Source organism: Manihot esculenta, chromosome 5 (genome assembly GCF_001659605.2).
Source record: "Manihot esculenta cultivar AM560-2 chromosome 5, M.esculenta_v8, whole genome shotgun sequence".
Taxonomy (NCBI): domain Eukaryota; kingdom Viridiplantae; phylum Streptophyta; class Magnoliopsida; order Malpighiales; family Euphorbiaceae; genus Manihot; species Manihot esculenta.
Window position 1 is genome coordinate 28,244,310 of NC_035165.2, and position 22,644 is coordinate 28,266,953.

Sequence of the window (22,644 nt, forward strand, 5' to 3'; positions counted from 1 at the left end):
GGTATACACTCCCACTTCATAAAAAATTTCTAAGGCATTTTATGTCAAGTCACAAGGCAGGTATACGCCAGGCCGACCAACCGGGAGTTATTCCCGCTTCACAAGAAGCTTTTAGGGCATTTGATTCCCAAACTATAAGGCGAGTATGAGTCAGGCTATGCGACCGAGAGCATTAGTCCCATCTCACAAAGAGATTCATAGACAGGTGCCACTACTCTTACAATCAATCTTGAAAATCTAAAACTTTTTGCAAGGAGAAAAATGACCAAAAGCTCGTCTGGGCTAGTTAGGGCAAGAAAATGCCTGGAAGCTCGATAAGGTTGGAAAAGGCCAAGGAGCTCGTAAGGGCTAGAGGATGCCCATATGATCCTTAGGACTGGTTGGTACTAGAGAGAGTCTAGAAACTCGTTAAGGCATTACTATATTACTAGGATCAATTTTTGTCAGACAATATCTTAGATCTGACTGGTCGACAAGGCAAGTAATAAGAAAGCAAGGACATCGTGCTCTCAGTCCGGACAAACAAGGCACATGACCCAGATTATGAAAACAACGGTCACTTTCAAATATGAAGAATCGAAAACCAACGGGGGACCTTTGATATTACGTAAGACTCACCTAAAGTAGGCGGTGAGTTGTCACCATAAGATAGGGCCACGTGGTAAAGATCTAGTAAACTTATACTCTATCCCACCCGTAGAAAAAAAGACCTGGGTGCTTCAGGTCAGCTTTAGGACAGGTCGGCCTCATGTCAAACAGACTCGCCCTCTCAACTTGAGAACGAGTCTCCATAAGGAAGTTACCATTAAACAGCTACAATCTAGCAGATCCCCTTTACGCTTGCAATCACAGGATTCCCGACCAATTAGTCTGTGAAAATCCCTTACCAATAAGCCGGCTACATCATTGTCGGATTATCAGAAAATACTATATTTATCCCCACCTTCTTACAGTATGATAAAGAAATTATCACAAAAGTAAAGGTACGCTATTTTCCCATACAAATACTCTCAAGTTATTCATTCACAATTTTCTCCAGTCTATTAACTTGAGTGTCAGAGTGGCTGTCGTGAGCATCCGACACCTCACTTTCTCTATCTTGCAAGATTAGCCAATCACAACACCGCTCCATTCCGGCCACGTTATCAATTTGGTTTTTACAACATCACTATATATTTTAAAAATTTTGTAGTAATTAAAATACTAAAATTTTTATTTTTTAGATTATAAAAAATAATATTATATTATGTTAGAATTTCTTTTAGCCCTTAACAAACGTATGAGGATTTAATTGGCTCAAAATTCTAAATTGAACTTATTTAAGCTATAAAGATTTAATAAAAAACTTTAGGGAATAGAAGCACAATTACTCAATAATCTCTCTCTATTGCTCTATGTATAACTAATTCATGACATAGAAATAAAAATATAAAATTAATAAAATTTAAGTTTTGTTAAGAATTATTAAATCTGTAAGCCTTAATAATTCAGACATATTGTTACATAATTATATGTCTAATTAATAATGATAATAATAAGAAATTTAAGAAAAGTAAATCCTCTTAAATAAAATTTTAAAAATTTAAAATTTAATTAAATGAGACTGATTAATTTTAGTGAATTTAGAGTTAACTAAATTTTAGTCTTCCGGATTTTGAACGGGTGGAGCACCGTTAACAATGGGCTTAGTACTATCCAAGCCCAGTTATTTGGCCCAACAATTGGAGCCCAATCTGCTTATGGCTTCTCCGCGTGTGTTCCGGCTTCTTTTTCTCTCCGATCTCGCAGCTTCCTTTGAGGAGAGAAAGTTAACAGAGTGAAGACGGAGATGACGTTGTTTCACTTCTTCAACTGTGCGATTCTCACCTTCGGCCCTCATGCCGTTTACTACTCCGCCACTCCCTTGTACGCCGTCTTCTTCCTCACTCTCTCGCTTGAACATCATAGCTTGTATTAATTTACAGATCTGTTTCTCCGATTGGATTCTACTGTTTTAAATCCATCTCCGATTCGCAAATTACCTAAACTTTGGTTCCAATTCGCCTTTGTAAAGCAATAAAAAGCATTGAATTTGGAATGAGTTTATGGATTTCTGGTAGTTGTATATGATTTCTGTGTAGGGAGTTGATTGTTGTGCAATTTATCTTTGCTATTCGCAGGTCCGAGTATGATACCCTTGGCACCTCCATTAAAGCTGCTCTTGTTTATCTTGGAACAGCTTTAGTAAAGGTCAGTAATGCTGGTTCACGTATTCTAAGGAAATTCATTTTATTCTCTTTTTTTTTTTCTGGGATATTCTATTGCGTTATGCTGTCTCTATCTTTATTAATGGCGGATGGTTTCTCTAATGTGTTGACAGCTAGTTTGCTTGGCCACTTTTCTTAGGGTGTCTGAGAACGATAGCTTTGATCCATATCAGGTAACTTCTCACTTGCATTTTGCAATTTTTTTTGTTTTTTTTTGAAATGGTGCATATAGATTTTAGTTTTACGCATGGGTTTGAGGTTGTTATGCATTTATTTATGTATAATATTGATCATGTGTTTGAATTGTTTGCTGAATTTTTGGCATACAATAAGAACAGATGGTGCTTGTAAATGCAAACCCAACTTTGCATATTGTTATGGTTCAAAAACTATCTTCCTTGGTACTCAAATTCACTTATCTGTAGAAAGATGGACTTCAGTTCTGTTTAATTGGTGTTGTGATGGTATACATGCATACATGCTGTATGTGTGTATTTGTTATGTTTGTCATGGACTTATGTCAGCATTTGCATAAACTCATCTCGTTCTGCTTCACTGAACTTGATTGAGACTTCAATTGACTTTTAAAAAACAAATCAATTATCAAAAACTAAATCTTTTTAGTGTATTATGTTATATTGTTACGGTTATGAAAAATATGGTGTTTGTGACTTGTTTCATGAGTTTGACATCTGAACAACAGAAGAGAGCATTTCATGGCTTTGTGGCCCTTATTTTCTGTTTCTTGTTTAAATTTTTAGATTTAGTTACTTTATACTCTGAGATGGAGAGAGATCTTCACTTCATTCTTTCTATGTATGCTCTTAGATATTGTCTTCCTTTTTAACTGACCAGCAATTTGATTTCTTTTAATCATATACCTTGAATGGGCTTTACTTCTCAGGAATTGTTGAAAGCTTTAATTAGTTTCGTAGATGTTGCGGGGCTGTACTTTGCCTTGACCCAGTTGACTCACAGAAATATATCCCAAAACCATAAATTTCAAGCTGTTGGACTTGGTGAGTATAAATTGACCAAGTTATTTCATTTGAACAGCAACTGCATTTCGAAATTTCAGTTTGTGAAACCAAATGCGACTTTTTCAATCTCTTCAGGTTGATCTCTGAATATCTACCCTTATATTTCAGGAAAAAAATTTTTTTCCAGTTTATCTTATTATTCTTTGATATTATAGTCCAAACTGCTGCAGAGATTTACAGTGCATGTGTACATGCAATTTCTAGCCATTCCTTTGAGATATGCATTACTAGCTGTGAAAGTAGGAGTATTTTTCACTTGGCTATAGGTGCATATTTTAACCTTCCTTGGCTCTGAAACACCTTTTCCCATTGCAGGGTGGGCTTTTGCTGATTCTGTTTTACATAGACTGGCACCTCTTTGGGTGGGAGCTCGAGGACCAGAATTCACTTGGGATTTCATTCTGCAAGGCCTTGAAGCAAATGCAAACCTGGTATAGTTACTTTCTGGGCTATATAACTTATTTTCTATTACTGCTTTTGGGAGAATTTTTCCTGTTTGAACTTGTTGATTAAAATATTAGTTTGCAAGTCTGGATTTGTTGGTGTTCATAATTAGCTCATATTTCAAAGTGAAATCGCATTGATTTTTACATGCACTTTCTCTGAATTTAGGTCCTGAGTATATCCCTTGCAGCATTGGGATCTCTGATGTGGCTTCGTAAAAACAAACCCAAGACTTTGATTCCTATAATATATGCATGCGCAGGCATTGTGGCAACCATGCCATCCATCACAAGGTATGCTTGTCATCATGTTTCACGTTTACACAAGGTTACATTATTAGCAGAAAAGTATTTTGCAATTTTATGACAGTAGTTATGTTCTTCTTTGGCATGCTAATACAAGCTGGACTGTGAGTGGTTATATTAACTATCTTGCCAAATATTGGCTTTTCAGTTATTTGAGAAGAGGATTGGGGTGGCATTTTCCAAAAGTGGTAGGCTTCGAACTATTCACCTCTCTGATGATGGCTTTTATTAGTTGGCAACTCTTTTCTACATGTCAAAGACCCTCGTCCTGAGAAAGTCCAGTACCATCTCTAACAATACATGGTTGAGAATAGTCTCTTTGGAACGTATCGAGGAATTCTAGCTCTTGGCTATCATTTCTGCTGCCAAGAAGGCTGTTGTACTGTTTTCTTTTAAATTTTGCAGCATCTTTTGTTTTGCCTATAAAAATCATTAATTTGTAATTTTATATTCTGTGATGCTTAGGGGGCATGAATAGATGGATTTCCTTTAGCACATCAACATGATTCAAGCTTTTCCACAGTTGAATGAAAATATTGATAATTAGGTTTTATATTTAGTGCATGGAATTAAATCTCTACAGCAGTTTAATCGAACTTTGTTCTTGTTCTTCTTACAAGTATCCTCCTTTTAGCATCTTGCTGGTGAAACTCCATTATATTAAGGTTTTCATTTTTTTTTTCTTTGAATAATTGCTTCCTTACTTCCAATGATATGACATGTAAAATTTTTCAGGAGTCTGATGATCATTGATTGTGAGGCATTTTGTTGTTAAGAGTTTTTTTATCCCATTTTTGTGTGGAGTGCCTATGTTTGCTTTGTTTTGACCGATAGGTGTGCAATCTCTGATGTGGCACGCCACCTAGCCTTCTTTATAATAAAAATGTGGGACCACTAGACACGTAAGCTTACTCAAGTTGGTTTTCAGTTTGGCTATTTTCATAAAAAACCGAACCAAATACAACTTTAAACTATGTCGTTTTGAACCTTCATATATATTTAACCCTTCTAAAGCATTTTTGTTTCCCCTTAACCCGTTTATCTTATTTTTCATTTTAGATGTTTGTCATCATTGTTGTCGCGGCGTCATCCTCCTCATTTCTTTTCCACTCTCGCTTTCTCTAGTCTACACAAAAAAGCTTCATCTTCATCCTGCTTCCCTCTCTACTCGATCGAAATAGAAGCATCATTGAATCACTTGCCATTGTGAGGCATGTGAGCCACTGCACTACTTGGTCTTGGCTATCACTCCATGAATCGATTGCTTTAGGTTTCAAATTAGTGCCTGTGTCTCAATTGCATGAACGCTACCTGGCTGTTAACTGCGTGGGACTTAAATCGTAGCCTGGTGTGTTCATCAGATCGTTGCATAGATGCTGGTTTTGACTTGCTAGTTGGTTCAAATTTGATTTGTATTGATCTATTTTGCATTTGATAATGTATTTGTATATTATATTGATACAGATCAGTATTTGTACATATCATGCAAATCCCAATTTCTTCTAGTCTTCTTCTTTATTAATCTATGGTTGATGTGTTTTGTCTTATATTTGTGTTTATAGATCTAACTTTGTGTAATGGAAGTTTTGATTCCTGTTGAATTTGCTTGATTCTGAGAATTTAGAATTTGATGTCATCCTCCTGTTTTGACAAATATTTTAACCTAAAATATAAAATGAATCAAATTGATTTCACCTAAAAATCAAAGCAATTGAACTGAATTAGATTAGCTTATTTGTCGAGTGATCTCATACTTTAATATAAAGAATGTCAGGTGGTGTGCCTCATCAAATTAGGATACTCTCTAAAATTAATTTCAAATTTAGATAAAAATTCTTAATATGTTGAAATTTGTAGCTGATTATACCAAAAATGAAAGATTTGGATTACTTCACAAATAGACTAAAATTTTGGATTTTTTTGTCCAACTGTCCAATTTGGTTAATTTACTGATTTTCTTGGCATTCTGATAGATGCCCGTTTGGCAACTCTGTAATTACTTCTGAATGAAAATATGCTGCCTTCAACAATCGGTCGGAAAATCAACTGTGGAAATGCAGTTGCCCTTTGTTTCTTATTTGAAATGTAAAGATTAAATCTCTTCTAGTGCTCTATTATGTTATGTGAACAATCAAAGCTTCTGTATGATTCACTAGAGATTTTGAAGCACATCCAATCAACCTTTTTCCATTAAGAAGCTTAGCTATGGAAGTAGCAGCGCTTTCATCTCAAACAATTCAGTTCTACAAAATGAAAACATTGATGAAACAACAATTGTATAGCCATTAAGCACCTTCTTATCTTTGAACAAAAAGGCTCACTCAGATTCTTCAACAAAAGCTTCAATTCTGAGAAGTACAAATCCAACAGCAACTCCAACCAAAACAAGCCCATTCATAAGGGCAGCAATCTCAAATATCTCTCCCACCTTACTGCACTTTGAGGACACTGCACCTCCACCTCTCCCTTTCCCATTTGATGAAGTTTTAATTAAACTAACAACATTTGCAAAACACTGCTCAGTGCTAACTGGCATCCCTAAGGAGACGACACCGTTGTGGGCTTTGAGACCTCCATAGGGATTCAGTCCTCTTATGTGCACCACCTTGTTCATTCTCTTCTGGGTCTGGCTGCTGAAACTCACCACTTCGCCTGCGACTCTTGCGGGGGTGAAGGCAGCTGCGGTTGTCGCCATGACTGTAGAGTGAACAATAACAAAAACCCAGAAATTAAAAAGGGGAAATGAAAAGCTAATCTAGCATGTAGAATTGAATGGAGAAGTGAATTTATGAGATGAATTTTTGGGTAAGGGATTACCTTTGTTGGATAGGAGAACTTGCAAAGGGCAGAAGAGGAAGCAAAGATCACCTTTTTGTATTGGGATGAAAGTGGATAAGGTGAGAACAAAATGGTTGGCTAGAGGCGGGAGATAAAAGAGAAACAAGCGGATATAGACTCACAGTGCCTGTCGTTCATGTTCGCATCCTACGGCACATACTCTCTTTTTTCTTTTTCCTTAAAAAAAATTATAAACTAAACCTATAATTTACTGTTATAAAATAGCTTCTTTCAATGAGCGACGTGAGAGGAAAGGAAAAGATGTTACGTAGAAAAATTATAAACAAATTTCTAATGTTTAAATCATGTAAGATTGTAATTTAAATATAAAGTGATTTAGTGAAATTTTAAAATTAATAAATAAAATGTGTTTATATTTATTTTTTTAAAATTAAAATTTAACTTGCTGACAGTTTACTCAAATATAGTCGTCTAAACTTGTGCCACTAATCGTTATAAATGGTTATATTCGTGTTAAATATTAATTTTACTTCAAATTTTATATATTTTTTTTCTTTTCCCTTTTAAATTCAAATTCTTCAAAAAAACATTATAAAATTATTATCTTTGATTTTTATAATAAAAAAAGGATTATCATAATTCCTGCAACAATTCACTAGACGATATTTTATTTCATATGTCAAAATTAATTTCTCTATATATTTTTTTATTCAAGCAATTTAATCTTAATATTTTATTTATATACAAAGTCGTCTATCTGATTTAGACTATGTTTAGCGATTATAATTATTTTAATATTCATTAGCTGTTTTAGTAGTAGATAATTGTTTTGATACTTGTGAGTCATATGTTATAAAGACTAATTTTTCATAATTCACTTGAATTTTTAATTGAATCAAAACATTAAATAATACCTTTAAAATTATTGCCTAACAAAGTTTTAGCATTAGGAATAATAGTTTTAAACAATGCAGAAATAAAAGTTTATAGTTAGATGTATTTATGTTTATATCGAAATTGCATCACCCCATTTTGTGGCTGTATCGATAATATTGTCTTGCAAGTTGACTCACTTATCTCATTTGTGAAAAATAGGCCAATTCATTTCGTACGATATATCGACAGATGGTTCTTTGTTATATATATATATATATTCTTATATATGACTAAAAATAATATTTAAAATTCTTATTTTTAAAAATTTTAGTCTTAAATGCGTCTTACAAAGTATCAAAATAGTTGTCTAATCGAGTCTATAATCAAGTGAAATAAATTATTTTGTGTTGAATTATCCAAACAAGGTTTAATATTAGGCATATTATCATGCAACTCATATATATAAATATATATGTGAACACCAATTTTTTAATCATATTATCCTTGGTTACGTTCACAAAGTATTGTCTCCAAGTTATAAAGCAGCAACCCTAACCATATTCCCCCCTTTTTTTTTTGAACTTGGTTTGCTCAGTGGTAGGGAAATTAACTATTAAACCTGCTGTTAAGATTTCACCAGACTGCTAAACGTTAGCAGGTAGAATCAAATACTTAAAAGTTTTTACAGTTTACTTGACGACTTCAGTTTTGTCTTCAACGCATGCTAGGCTGCAAGTGCAAGCTAAAATGAACAGAAGCACTGAGGGAGCATTGCATGTACATTCAAGGTGGTTGCTTCTTGATAAAAGGATAACTTCTGCACAATGTTTCACCAAGGAAAAGACGTTTCCACTTCCATCTTCATCAGCAATATTGTTTCCTTGAGTGTGCATGTACAGGCACGTCAACTAGCCCTCAGCCTGAAAAATGCAAATATCAACTTGTCAGATCTTCTGAACACCAAAATGAAGCCCAACCTACACTGAGAATACATAAAACGATGAATGAAAAGCATTAACGTCCCTAAACAAGAACGCAAATTAACATCTGTATATGCTAGTTCAGGCATGCAAGCATATGAGCCAAAAAGAAAATCAAGTTCAGTAGTGCCTTTCCTCTATTACAAGGTAAAAGCAAAGTTAAACTCCTGAAATATGCAAGAGCCAACCATGTCATTTGTGAACACGAGAAAGAATATAATTGTACCTTGAACTTTATTTCAAATCATTTCCACTATACGACCCAAAATTAAACCAATTACCGTTCAGAAAAAGCTAATTAAGTTTAAAACTGATACCATCTGATTTCTCTCTAATTACTACGTCCGGTATTCAGAAATTTTGTTGCTAAAATGCGAACAGCACGAGCTCATAGGTCAATTAACAGCTCAAAAAATGGCAATAGTCAACAGTTATGCAAAAAAGTAACAAATTCACAAGCGCAGACATCAAAAAGAGAATACTTAATGGACCTCTCACTCGAATATTTTTAGTGATGACTGAATTCTTCAACTGTTCAACACGCCTCATGAAGGAGGCTGGAGTGTTTTTCCTCCAACTCCAGATATATGCACTAGCATTTCACACTTACTAACAAGTTCAAATATGCAGACATCCCCCATATTGATATAATTATCGCGAACAAAGGCCATCCATCCTCCACAAAATGTATGTATTCTTCGCCCTTTTGAGTCTGGGACTGCATTCACTGTCCAGCATATTCCTTGTGAATTACGAAGGACTATCTCTGTTTTGCAGTTGGGGAGATGTGCTGCAGAAAACTGGTGGGGAATTTTCTGCAAAATGGTTATTTGTCAGTAAAAACAAGAATAGCATATTCTAAATATAGAGAAAACTCGCACAAATCATATGAGTGTCCTAGGAGCACAGACTTCCAGAAACCCTTAAAGGGCCCAGCACTCTTCTCAAAGAAATTTCAAGATGAATGAGATTAAGCTGAGCATCATTCATGCTATATAGCATGTTAGCGACCACATCCCAACAAGCTTGCAGGAAGACTTTGGGGAGTATCAGAATAGTGAAGAAAGTGCAAAAAGAATCACTGCATATATGCATGTGTGTTTGCACACACCTGCGCACACATGAACTTGCAAGGGCAGCCGAACTATCCAAGATCAGAATCCTTTACAAAATTGAATACTCAATTAGCCAGCATCTTGAATTTTAAACAATAAAGGAGTTAAGGTTCAATAGATAAACCAAACAAGTTCTGCTCTGATATAAAGTGCAATGGAGGATCAAAAGCATAGTTACCTGGATTGTAGTATGTTTGGCTAGTGGCATGTGTATGGGTATGGGTACACAATACACCACTTAGCTAATTTTAGGATACTAAGGGGGAAGATTTAATCAGCATGCCAATTCGGAATGTGATACGCGAATTATATTAATTTGGTTCATGGTATATAAAAATAAATTACAGTTAACTAGTACAATCTCTAGGTCTAAAATCATCCAATCAAATAATAATATCTTTTTTATAATTTTGAAAATTTTTTATAAATGTATATATTTTAAAGGATTAATATTAATAAAAAAATTTGAAAATTATATTATTTTTCAAAAATATATTATTAATTAAACTTTAAAAATTAAAGATATTTAAATAAAATGGACTTCTAATTGAAATTTAACAAATATAAATAGTAGAATCCAATGGGCCTTATTTGGCTCAATGTTATGTAGAACAAGGCCTTGTAATTTAAGACTGAATGGAGCCTACAATAGCATGTGTAACGAGCGACCCTTATATTTATTGTCATCAAGACCATGAAGAGTAAACAACAATACACAGAGAGATCATGCTGCTTCTGAAACCTATTTCCTCTTTCTTCTGCAAGCATTGCTGCTGCTTCTTGCTATTCTCTGTTCTTACTTCTTCTCCTCCTTTTTTTCTTCTTTGTATACTAACATCAGAGATACCCTTATTTATTTAACAAAAGGAGAAGAAGAAAAAGACATAAAAATTAATATGGTTTCTCTTCCTTCTCTATTTCTCTTTCTTCTTCTTCTTCTCCTTCTTCTTCCTTTTGATATTATGTTGAGAAGAGAGAGAGATGTGATCTCTTGATTTGGCGACCCAGACTGTCCCCAAGCAATTTGGGACGCTACGTCCCATGATTTGGGACATATAATCTGAGCCATGGAAACCAGAGGTGTTAGGCGAATCAGGCAACTATGGTCAATAGACATCTGAGGCTTGCCAATGTCAATCTCAAACAGGGAGTGCAAAAAACAAGGGAACCTCAAGACTCTTGAGGCATGTTGTTAATGTATTGTTTTAATCAGGAGAGTTCCTATAATCCCAAATTATTCCTTCTAATTGAAGGTTCATTAAGGTCTTTGGAATCTTGCAATTTGTTAGTACATGCATAGACTTTACCACACAATTATATATCCTTTGTCAAAAGAATCAGTTAGCCAGATTATCAAAGGTTCAAACAACAACGAAACAACTCACCAGAGTATATGAACCACTGATGTTGAACTTCCTCATAATTCTGACAAAATTTGGAAAACGTGAGTTAAAAGACTTGGCTGCTTTCTCTTCATGAAGTGCTAACATTACTCTCCCACCAACTCCATCATGTGAACTCACATCTAAATTCTTTCCACTGTTAATGGCCACATCTGTTTTGTAATTGGCAACACAATTTATGTTACAATAAGGAAGTATAAAAACAACCCATTTTACATTACTTTAAAAAAAAGACTGCATATAGAACCATTAAGCACTTCTGTCAAAACATGGTGAACATCTAGAAAAGATGCAAGGAAAAAAAATAACAGTAAAAAACTAACAAAATTATACAATCAGAGGCAAGGCAGCCCATAAAAGCAAATTCTTAACTGACGAACCTGAAATGAAGTATGATCACTTACCCAGCTTTTCATTGACAGCTCTTGACTGAGAGCACAGCATAGCACTGGCAGAACTCTTTATTGCATTGCTACATTTCCTTGCGTGATTGGAAGCTACTTGACTCTTATTAGAGTCCTTTTTGTCACACATTTCTACCTTTGTTATGGGTCGTGAATGGACCTTTAAAGCATTTTTTCTGGATTTCTTCGGAAAAATGTCACTTTTATGTGCAGTGGCAGTGCAACCAACAGTTGCCTCATTAGAAGCTACTTCTCCACTTTGCTTTTCCAAAACTTCCTTTCCAACTCGAAGAATAAATACACGCAATTCACATTTGCGCACAAGTTCAAAAATACAAACATCTCCTATTTTGATGTCATTACTGCGAACGAATGCCATCCATCCTCCACAGAAAGTATGACTTGTGTGCACTCTTGTTGTTGGCACGGAATTCACACTCCAACATGCTCCTTTGACAGTGCGAAGGACAATTTCTGTTTTGCAATTTGGAAGATGAGCTGTAGAAAATTGGTATGGTATATTCTGCACCACAAAAAGTGAAAGCAATAGACAATGTAAACAGGTAGAATAAGAGGATGACATGATACACTCAGCTATCACCTCTCTTCAGCCAAATTGATGAAAAGAAATGCTAGGAAGTCTAGTCACCAGAGTGTATGAACCACTGACGTTGAACCTTTTCATGATCCTTACAAAATAAGGAAAGCAAGAGATAAAAGACTGAGCAACTCTTTTCTCACGTTGCAACAACACTGACCCACAACCTCTGTCAGGTAGATCATCTTCTTTTCCAATTCTCTTCTGGACGTCTGCCTCTTTTTTAAGATCCCGAAGCAAAAATTCAGAAAAAAGAAGGTCTTTAGTCAGGCCATGTAATCAAACTTCATTGAATTATTTTCAAGAAGGATATGATTCCACTAATTTTGTGAAGGATATTATTTCATGAACTGTTCTTCTCTATAGAGAAAATTTGATATGAAATTCTGGTACATTCTGCTTTTTAATGTAGATGTTAGCCTATAATGGAAACTTGTATTCACAGCATGGTTTAAAATTTGAATTATTTCCCAAGCCTATTTTTACAAGTAAATTACTCAGAGAATATATCACAAGCAAAATAAGCTTCAGAAATATAGAGCTGCCTCTCAATTTAAGGAAAAACAGATTCCTGTCTGCAAAACCCCAAGATTGGAAATTATCTTTCTTACCAGAACTTTGATAGCAAGGTTTTGATTGAGGGGGAATGACAGAAATCGGGCATGGACTATAACATTTTTCATGGGAGGAACTCTCTTCTGGGCATTTTTTAGTTGTATTTACCTCCTCAAGCTGGCATCCTTCCTTATTACTTATAACCAGTCCAGCCCCCAAGCTCTTGTTTATGTGTTCCGAATAAAGTTCAGAAGAGTCCCCCCTAACCTTTTTCAACACGTATTCACAATTTTTATCAGAAGATGCAGCTCTTTCCTCCCTTTCTCTCTTCTGTCCAATACTTTTGTACAACTGGCTGGGATCTTGGCTGCATTTAGAATGAAATGCAGCTTCTTTCTCACATGCACTTATATCAAATACTTGAACTGAGAAACACAATTCTCCATCATATCTGAAAATCAAAACGTCACCACATTCTATAAGATGATCTTTCACAAAAGTTGGCCATCCATGATCAAGGAATACATCATTGTCCTGCTGAGTTAAGTAAGCATGCCAAACATTCCCACTAGGACCGGTTAAAGAAACCAATCCAGATATTCGTCCTTCCATATGTTTGGTGAATCCTACAGGTATTCTCTGCCAAAGAACAATTTAGATAGTATTATTCAACAAATGGATAAAGTAAATATCTTCACTCATAAACTTCTTGTTCATAGGCTCCAATTGCAAATACTTGCCAAGAGCTTTTATCCCCTTAATTCTGGGATAAGTTTGAATAGAAAAGCTGGACCAAAGTAGCACAAAAAATGAAAAACATTTCTTCAATAAAATCATTCATTAAAAATACCCTTTTATGAGGAAAAAGGAACAATTCTAACTTTATATAACTAATTAAAACCCAGTTCAATAACCATCATAATTCAATTCCCCATTAAAAAATGGAAATTCTAGTGGGACTATAATTGATTGAACCTATGAACAAAAAATTAATGCCCAGTGTAATGCTACGAATTTTTCAAACAATTGAAAGAATTAAAACCGCAGCTGCAAAAACCCTAATTTCCTTCCTCAATGGTCAACAAACGGGACTAAGCAAAGATTAATAAAAACAAAAATGGAAAAGAATGGAATATACATAAATCAAAGAAAAATATGAAGTGACAGGAAAGAAGAGAAAGTACCAGTCGATCCGAGGTTAAATTAGAGGAGAAAATCTCGAAGAAACAAGGCCGACTAGTATTTACCATCTCCGCTTGATTCTGTTTTTCCATGAAACAACTCAGGCGTTTTACCGCAAACAGGAAAAAAATCTGACAACTTTCCAGCCAGAGATTACATGGGAAAATGCGAATTGAAGAACGAAACCGGAAATCGAAGGTTCTTTTCAGTTATCGACGGAGTGAGAGGGATGGGTAGTTTCATGCAGTGTGGTGTGGAGCTAAGCTTTGGCGAGTTATCAGTCACTGGTTGCAAGGCTGGCTGACCGCTCAGGGGCATTGGCCCGTGTCTATCTGGCGCGTGAATTTTTATGGGACGGATAGTCGCGTAGGTTAATGGCGCGTACATGGATGCCTCATTGGAGCTAAGCTGATGTCAGCAAAAGAACACCCGGAGGTACCCCTGCGACAAATTAATCTCGTGAGTTTCACGTGATCCACTTTACTGGTGGTACATCAGTGGGCCATCCACATGGCAAAAATTATGGAACGTTTAGAAAAAGAAAAAAAAAAGCGCTTTTTCCATTTTAATTTAAATATTTAAATTTTAAATAAATTAATTTAATATTTATATTAATTTTAATTTTAATAATTTTTAAAATTAAAATTAAAAATAAATAATTCAATTGATAAATATACTATTCACACTTTTAATAATAATAAATTTTATTTTATTATAATAATTATAAATATTTTATAATAAATATATTATTTAATTTGAAATAATAATTATATAAAATAATTAAAAATAATATATTTATTATAAAATTTTAATAATTATCGGTATGAAATAAAATATATTTAATGTTAGAAGTATTGATCACATATTTAACGGTCAAATTATTATTATTTTTAAATTAAATATATTATTTAATTATAATTAAATATAAATTAATATTATTTTTATATATAAAATTAATTTATATTTAAAAATAATAAAATATTATATTTAGTATTTTATCTGAATTTTAAATTTCAATTTTTTAAAAATTAATTAAATTATATGGACTAATTTATTTAAAATTTAAATATTTAAATTAAAATTTAAAATGATGGTCGGACATTTGGCCTAAAAAAATTCAGTAAATAAAATATTACTGTAAATTGAATTTAATTTGTATTTATTATTTTAATTCAACTTTTTTGTTGAGAATTTAATTATAATTCACTAAAAGTATAAATTTATTCCTAAACTATTAAGGTTAAAAAATATTAATTTTTATTTTTATTTAAATTTATTTCTAAATTATTATTAAAAAATTAAATAAAATCATTATTTATTAAAATCTAAAAGTTCTAGATAAGTTTTATTCAATATATTTAGTTTTATTTTAATATATTTAAATTTTTAATTATAATTAAGAAATATTTTTAAATTAAAAAATAAAATTTGATATTTTTAATCTCTATTATATAATTTAGGATAAATTTAATTTTTTTACTAAGTATAATTCTATTAATTTATAGAATCAATTCAAAGCGAATTCGAAAAATCAATTTCGATATAAATTTTGTTTTTTTTTTTTTGAAATAGATAAATTTTGTTAAAATGTATTTTATAATTTAATAAATTATATATTTATATATAATTAATAGTAGGTGTAATTGATATTGTAATATATTTAAAATTTCACAATTTAAAGTTGGAATCTATAAATAAATTTTTTAAATTAAAAAATAATAATAAAATGCAAGAACTAAAGAATATAATATAAATAATTAAAATTATATGAATTAAAAAACATAAATATTAAAGACTATTAAAGATTTATTTGATATAATAATTAAAAGTTGGATTTTATAAAAAATAAATATTTTAATTGAATAATTTTAAAGTAAGAATTAATTTATAAATTTTTTAAATATATAAAATTTAATATATATTTTTTTTATATATAAAACTACCCAAATAGTCTTGAAATTTAAAAATTTTTAAGAGCGCATGGCCTTGACCCACCTCTGAGCTCTGCCCTTGTAAACCAATAGAATGCTTCGCTGTAAATGAACCAAACCGTTCATGAGCTATTCGAGGTTCGATTCGATAAAAACTCAATTGAGCTCGACTCGATTTCTAAACGAGCTAAGTTCGAGCGTAATTTTTAGGCTCGTTTGGTAAACGAGCCAAACTTGAGCTCCATAATATTCGCCTCGTTAAGGCTCGTGAGCTCGGCTCGTTTCTGAGTTCATGAGCAGGCTCGTGAACAGTCTCGTTAAGTAAACTGAAATTACTATCATAAGAGAAATAAACTCAAACCCTGCATATATTTTAATGAGCCAAATCTAAATTTTTTAAAATTCAGCTCCATATAGTTTAGTTACACTCTTAAACTTGCATATATTTAGATCATTGAGATTTAAAAACTCATATTTATAAGTTTACATGTTAATTTGTAGATATACTTATTTAACTAAAATTATTTTAATTTTAAATTTATTAGTTTTAAACTAAAACTCATTATACTTGTAAATAAATTAAATTACTCATGAACTATTCGAGACTCAGCTCGATTAAAGCTCGACTCAGCTCGATAAAAGCTCGACTCGTCTAAGCTCGTTTGCTAAACGAGCCAAGCTTGAGCTTCTTAATACTCGGCTCGAATTCGATATGAGTAAAGTTCGAATTCGACTCGAGCTCGAAAAAATTTTAATGAACCAAGTTTGAGCTCTTCAAAACTCGACTCGACTCGGTTCGTTTATACCCCTACTTAACTCTTATAAAATTGAGTGTAAGACAAACAGTAAAATATTATTACTTTACATATTTAGACTGTAACCATCAATTGATAGTAATCATTTAAAATTTAATTTTATAATATAAAATAATAATTTTTTTATTTTTTTATTGTAAATAAAAAGCCTTATTAGAATTATAACTTTATTAAATTTAAATAAATTATTTATTAAATTTTATTTTTGAATGTTTATATATTAACTTTCATAAATCAAACTAAACATTTTCTAAAAAAAATGTTAAGCTATTAATTTTGGATTTTCATCAAAATGGAATTAATGGTCTGTGAAAAAGAAAACTAAAAAAGAAAAATTAAAAAAAAATGAATTTATCATATTTGGAAAGTGAAGATAAAAATGAGGAGAGACAGAGTATAAGAGAAACAAATCAAGCCAATTCCACTTTGAGCTCATAAATTATAGCATTCCCAAAGGTTGGAGTAAAGAAAATCCATCCAAATTTTATAAAAACAAATTTCCAAATAAAATAATATCTACAATAAAAGATAATACCTTATTTTGAAATAAAATTATTTCCTTTTCAAATATAAAAATTAATAAAATTAAAATTTTTTAATTTTTTTTAATTTTTATATATCCCAGATATGGAAACCAAAATCTGACACCTCATTCTTCAGATTTACTTAAAGATTATGTAATTAAAAATAATTTCTTACAAGTAAATTACAAAAAATATTTGAAAGTTACATTATGATAAATTAACAATAAATTTTAAAATCGAACCAAAAAAATTTTAAAAATCAAACCGGAATACAAAAATCAAATCCAAAATCAGAACCACTAATCCGACCAAAACCACTGCTGGTTGGCGGCACGTTCTGTCATCATTTGCCTGAGCTTACTAAACGTCAAGGGAAGAAAAGCTATGGCAGAGCAAAACGCCAACAAAGGAATCACGAGGACCTGCTTCGTTAACTCAAAAACAACAGAAAGGGACAGCATTCGAATTTCGAAGACTTCACTTTCATCAACTTCATGTGAACTGTGGGCATATTCGATTCCTCAACCGGACATAAAACCCGACAACAGGTTTATTTGGTCTGGTTTAATGGCAATTTATCAACCCTGTAAATAAAAATTTTTCATCTTTATCTGATTCCTACTCCCAATAAGGCAATGGTGGATTTATTTATGGATTTTTTTGGGCACCTCCTCTGGCTATATATACAGTTGGCGTGCCATGGCTGTCATGAGTAGAGCAGTGAAATTAGCACACGCATCTTAAAGAAAACAAAAGTTGGGCTTTTTTCTATCTTTGATTGAAAGCAATGGATGTTGTAACCTCAACTATTCTTGCCAGTTTTCAAGCAATTCCCTATGCCACCCCTGTGGCTGTTGGTGGTTTGTTCTTCTCCATGTTCTGTGTGAAAAAATTCATCTCTGATCAAAAGAGAAGAAATGCCAGACTTCCTCCAGGTGTGGTGTTTTTTTTCCTATTTTTCTCTCTTTTTTGTAGGTTTCCTTCTTTGTTTTGTCCTTTACTTGTAAGAAAATTTCATGGGGTTTGTGTAATTAAGGGCAGTGATACAGATTTGATGATGATGAATTGATGCAGAGGTACCTGGGTGGCCAGTTATTGGGAATTTGCTGCAACTGAAGGAGAAGAAACCCCACAAGACTTTCACTAAATGGGCTGAGATTCATGGACCAATCTATTCTATTAGGACTGGTTCTTCTACCGTTATTGTTCTCAATTCAACAGATGTTGCCAAGGAGGTGAGCTTTTATCTCTTCTTCTTCTTCATGGTTTATACACTATCTCACAGTAAGCTTCCAATTCCCAAGCCCCAAAAAATCCTTTATTCTCTTTCGGGGACCAGTGACCAGTCGCAATCCGCCTTGAATTTGAGAGGGTACTTCTGTCTTTTGGTGAAAAGGACTGTATTCTAGAAAATTTTCAGTTGACTCTAGATAATTGTGATGAATCCAAGAGTGTTGATTGTTTGAAAGTCTCGAGTCACAATCTGCTGGCTTTAATGAAACTTAGCTTTGTTTCTTTTCTCTTTGGCTGTCTGCTTCTCTCTAAGTCTAATATTATCGTATTAGAGATTCCTTTAGTGCCATTAGTTTAATTTTTTTTTTTTTTTTTTATAATATAGAATGCATACTGTAGCTTCTCTGCTTTCAATATCAACTTTGTCTGGGCAAAAGCTTACCTCCTGAGACGAAATCCTGACATGTTTTCACCGGCTTGCAAGCTGACTGAAAGAATTCCTGTCTGAAATTTGAAATTCCTAGTGTTAACATATGGGATTGTTATTATTACAGGCAGAGGCCATGGAGCCTTATCATATTGTAATGGTATTACATTAACCAACGGGCTATTTCAGGTCTATAAATGTTGGTTTGATTTAATTTTCTTAGTGATTTTCAGATTTGGATGGTAGTTGTTTGTCAACTTTGCGAAATGCTATGAATATGTTCTCTTGATGAGTGAATAACGGAATATAATTAATAAAAATGCTCATAACTTTCCTATTGATTTTCAGATTGGCTGAAAGTTTATATTTTGCTTATTATTTCAGGCCATGGTGACTAGGTATTCATCCATCTCAACAAGAAAGCTATCAAAAGCTTTGACTGTTCTTACCCAGGATAAATGTATGGTTGCAACAAGTGATTATGATGAGTTTCATAAGATGGTGAAGCGATATCTACTTGCAAATGTCTTGGGAACTAACGCGCAGGTTGGATGCTGTAACTTCTAATTTCCCCTTGCATAACATTACAGTTCTTGACAAACATCTTTCTTTGAATTTGATTTGCAGAGGCGACATCGGTGCCACAGGGACAACCTGATTGAAAATATTTCAAGCCAGTTGCATGCTCATGTGGAGACCTCTCCAAATGAAGCAGTGAACTTCAGGGACTATTTTCAGTCTCAACTTTTTGGATTAGCACTGAAAGAAGTGAGTTCTTCTATTTCTAGTTACCTGAGTTGTCTTTTGTATGATCTAAAGTGCGTAATTTGAAAACAAAAATGAGATGAAATTTGCAGGCATTGGGAGAAGATGTGCAATCTGTTTATGTTGATGAATTTGGGTCAACTCTGTCAAGAGAGGAGATCTTCAAGGTCTTAGTCCTTGATCCAATGGAGGGTGCAATCGATGTGGACTGGAGAGATTTCTTCCCATACTTGAAATGGATTCCTAACAAAAGCTTGGAGAAGAAAATCCAGCAAATGGATTTAAATAGGCAGGCAGTGATGAATGCCCTTATAAAGGAGCAAAAGAAACGAATCGACTTAGGACAGGCAAGTCGTTTAGTCGTTTCTTCGCACCTTCAACTTAAGATGCAAATTTCTTTCAAAAGAATCAAAACCATTATAGTTTTGTAACTTGGTTCATATTTGGAACAGAAGCAAAATAGTTATCTCGACTTCTTATTATCCGAAGGAACGCTTACAGAGAAGCAAATGAGCATGTTGATTTGGGAGATAATTATTGAGACATCTGATACAACTTTGGTCACAACTGAATGGGCCATGTATGAACTTGCAAAGAATTCAAAGTGCCAGGTTGTTTGAGTTGCTAATCTACATTTCATCCTTATACACTTGTTTGTAAAACTTCATATTGATCCCCGTTTCGCATGATAGGAAATGCTCCTTCAGGAAATAAAAAATGTATGTGGGTCTGAAAAGATCACTGAAGAACACTTGTCTGAACTGCCATACTTGAATGCTGTTTTCCATGAAACTATAAGGAAATACAATCCGGCTCCAGTTATACCTTTGCGATATGTGCATGAAGATACAGAACTCGGAGGTTACTACATTCCTGCTGGAAGCGAGGTTTGTCATCCGTTTACTTCGTAAAGATAATGGTTAGCAAATTTAACATAAAATTTTTTGCACTGCAGATTGCTATTAATATTTATGGATGCAACATGGACAAGAAGCAATGGGAAAACCCAGAAGAGTGGAAGCCAGAAAGATTTCTTGATGGGAAATTTGATCCAATGGACTTGCATAAAACGATGGCGTTTGGAGCTGGAAAAAGAGCATGTGCAGGTTCTCTTCAGGCAGTGTTGGTAGGATGCACATCAATTGGCAGACTTGTTCAAGAATTTGAGTGGAGATTGAAAGAAGGAGAGGAAGGAAACGTGGATACTGTTGGACTCACTGCTCGCAAGCTTCAGCCGTTGCATGTCATCTTAAAGCCAAGAACATAAGGATCACCAACGCAGACATTGGTGGTTTTTTTTATAAATAGATCGATAATGAGCAGTGACATAATAGCTCCATGTATCAATCTTGCATATTTCTCATGATATATCATATGTCAACCTTTTATTTCTTAAAAAAAAAAAAGGGTTGTTGAAGGTTTTGAAAACGTTCAAAAACTCTATTTTTCTTTATATATATCCTTTCTTTAAAATTTCCTCTTTTAAATATTGAAATTATAAAATCAATGGAATAAGAAATATAATTGTATAATAATTGATAACTAGTGCATCTTTGGCATCCAGGTTGTGGTTGAACTTTGGAGAAAAAGATAGTTTCAAAGTCTATTAGAGTTTATTAATTTCGCTTATCATCAATACATCATCCAACTCGTGTCTAGTCTACTAATTTCGCTAATCATCAATATATCGTCTAGTCTACTAATTTCGCTAATCATCAATATATCATCCAACTCGCATTTAGTTTACTAATTTCGCTAATCATCAATACACCATCCAAGTCTAGTCTATTAATTTCATTAATCATCAGTACACCATTCAACTCGCGTCTAAAGTAGACTGAATTGATCGAAGTCCGGACTTACTAGAAAAAAATTTAATTCGTTTGATATGACAAGAAATGAAAGAGTAAGTTCAATTATGTCGCGATTCTATCAACCGCGTATTGGAGAAAAATTAAATGGCTGTCTGACGGAAAAGGATAGGCAGGTACGTCCGTACGGTTTTGCGTGACTATACCGCAATTCTATAAGCACACGCGTCGAAGAGAAATTAAATAAAGAAATTAAATGGCTATCTGACAAAAAATGGTAAGTAAGTATGTCCGTATGTACGGTTTTGTGTGACTATGTTGCGATTCTTTCAACACACACATCAAAGAGAAATTAAATGGTTGCTTGATGAAAAAGAGTAAGCAAGTACGCTTGTATATACGATTTTATGTAACTGTAGCAGAATGACGGTTACAGAATAAAGGAAAAAGAAATAAAAGAGGGAAACGTGATCTCTCCGTATTAAGTTCACACACATTCGAAAATTTTATTTTATTTTTTAATATTAAAACGTCAATAATAATTATGATGATCTGAGATCCAATAGAATAGGGTTTTACAAAGATTTGTGTATTGAAGATAAAACTTGGCCTATCTCCCTAAAGGGGTATCCCTTTTATCCTTTTCTTCCTGCTTGCTGGTGACGTATAACGGCTCTCTCATGATTGGACCACGCGTCTCTGCCATACAGATATGGGCGTACGAGGATATCGGCGCCTACTCCATGCGTAACGGCCTCTGATTCTCCCCCGTGCGTACACTCAAGCGGATCTGCCAGGCTGTATGACGAGTCTTGTTCTGGATTCTGGGCTGGGCCGAGAGCTGGGCTGGACGCTGAACCCAGGAGGAGAAGGAATCCGTGGGGAGGTTATACGGGCTGGGCCAATCTCGATGAGGAAGAATCTAATGGAGTCCGGCCTCGGGGATCTGGTGGTCCGGGCCTGTTTTACTTGAGAGGGCGTGTGGGCCTTCCTTTCATGGACCGTGACCATAATCTAGGCCCAGGATTGGGGGTAGGGAAATCCAGCGGTTATCAAATTATATTTTTTAAATATTTTTTAAGTGAAATTAAATTTTTAATATTTAATAAAAATATTTTATTTTTAATGGATTGTATCTACAGAGTAGAAGTACTGATAATATATCAGCTTGCAATTAGTAATTTATATTAA

General features: G+C 33.6%; 4 protein-coding genes across 8 annotated transcripts; 2 read left to right on the top strand and 2 right to left on the bottom strand.

Annotated features, from left to right (window-relative positions):
• Window positions 1–1,765: 1,765 nt before the first annotated feature.
• On the top strand, window positions 1,766–4,588 carry LOC110614634 (transmembrane protein 147). The gene is made up of 7 exons (XM_021756227.2): window positions 1,766–1,905; window positions 2,160–2,229; window positions 2,360–2,419; window positions 3,151–3,265; window positions 3,602–3,717; window positions 3,899–4,023; window positions 4,184–4,588. The coding sequence occupies exons 1-7, from the start codon at window positions 1,829–1,831 to the stop codon at window positions 4,305–4,307; spliced, it is 687 nt and encodes a 228-aa protein (XP_021611919.1). The 5' UTR covers window positions 1,766–1,828; the 3' UTR covers window positions 4,308–4,588.
• Window positions 4,589–6,194: 1,606 nt separating this feature from the next.
• On the bottom strand, window positions 6,195–6,935 carry LOC110614863. Its single transcript, XM_021756547.2, has 2 exons — window positions 6,853–6,935; window positions 6,195–6,732 (listed from the first exon to the last, which is right to left on the bottom strand). The coding sequence occupies exon 2, from the start codon at window positions 6,728–6,730 to the stop codon at window positions 6,353–6,355; it is 378 nt and encodes a 125-aa protein (XP_021612239.1). The 5' UTR covers window positions 6,731–6,732; window positions 6,853–6,935; the 3' UTR covers window positions 6,195–6,352.
• Window positions 6,936–8,185: 1,250 nt separating this feature from the next.
• On the bottom strand, window positions 8,186–14,279 carry LOC110615516 (B3 domain-containing protein Os01g0723500). 5 transcript variants are annotated; one of them, XR_002487989.2, is made up of 7 exons: window positions 13,950–14,278; window positions 12,822–13,404; window positions 12,262–12,422; window positions 11,613–12,135; window positions 11,191–11,360; window positions 9,182–9,505; window positions 8,186–8,630 (listed from the first exon to the last, which is right to left on the bottom strand). XR_002487989.2 is itself a non-coding variant. In XM_021757395.2 (7 exons), the coding sequence occupies exons 1-7, from the start codon at window positions 14,037–14,039 to the stop codon at window positions 8,619–8,621; spliced, it is 1,746 nt and encodes a 581-aa protein (XP_021613087.1). In that variant the 5' UTR covers window positions 14,040–14,279; the 3' UTR covers window positions 8,186–8,618. The 5 variants fall into 5 exon arrangements, 3 of the variants coding, with proteins under 3 accessions (XP_021613087.1, XP_021613086.1, XP_021613089.1); XR_002487988.2 differs by having other exon boundaries at window positions 12,262–12,428; XM_021757395.2 differs by having other exon boundaries at window positions 9,305–9,505; window positions 12,262–12,428; window positions 13,950–14,279.
• Window positions 14,280–17,633: 3,354 nt separating this feature from the next.
• LOC110614910 (ent-kaurene oxidase) lies at window positions 17,634–21,095 on the top strand. The gene is made up of 8 exons (XM_021756600.2): window positions 17,634–18,152; window positions 18,292–18,452; window positions 19,262–19,423; window positions 19,505–19,645; window positions 19,735–19,989; window positions 20,095–20,253; window positions 20,335–20,529; window positions 20,598–21,095. The coding sequence occupies exons 1-8, from the start codon at window positions 18,005–18,007 to the stop codon at window positions 20,907–20,909; spliced, it is 1,533 nt and encodes a 510-aa protein (XP_021612292.1). The 5' UTR covers window positions 17,634–18,004; the 3' UTR covers window positions 20,910–21,095.
• The last annotated feature ends 1,549 nt before the right edge of the window (window positions 21,096–22,644 follow it).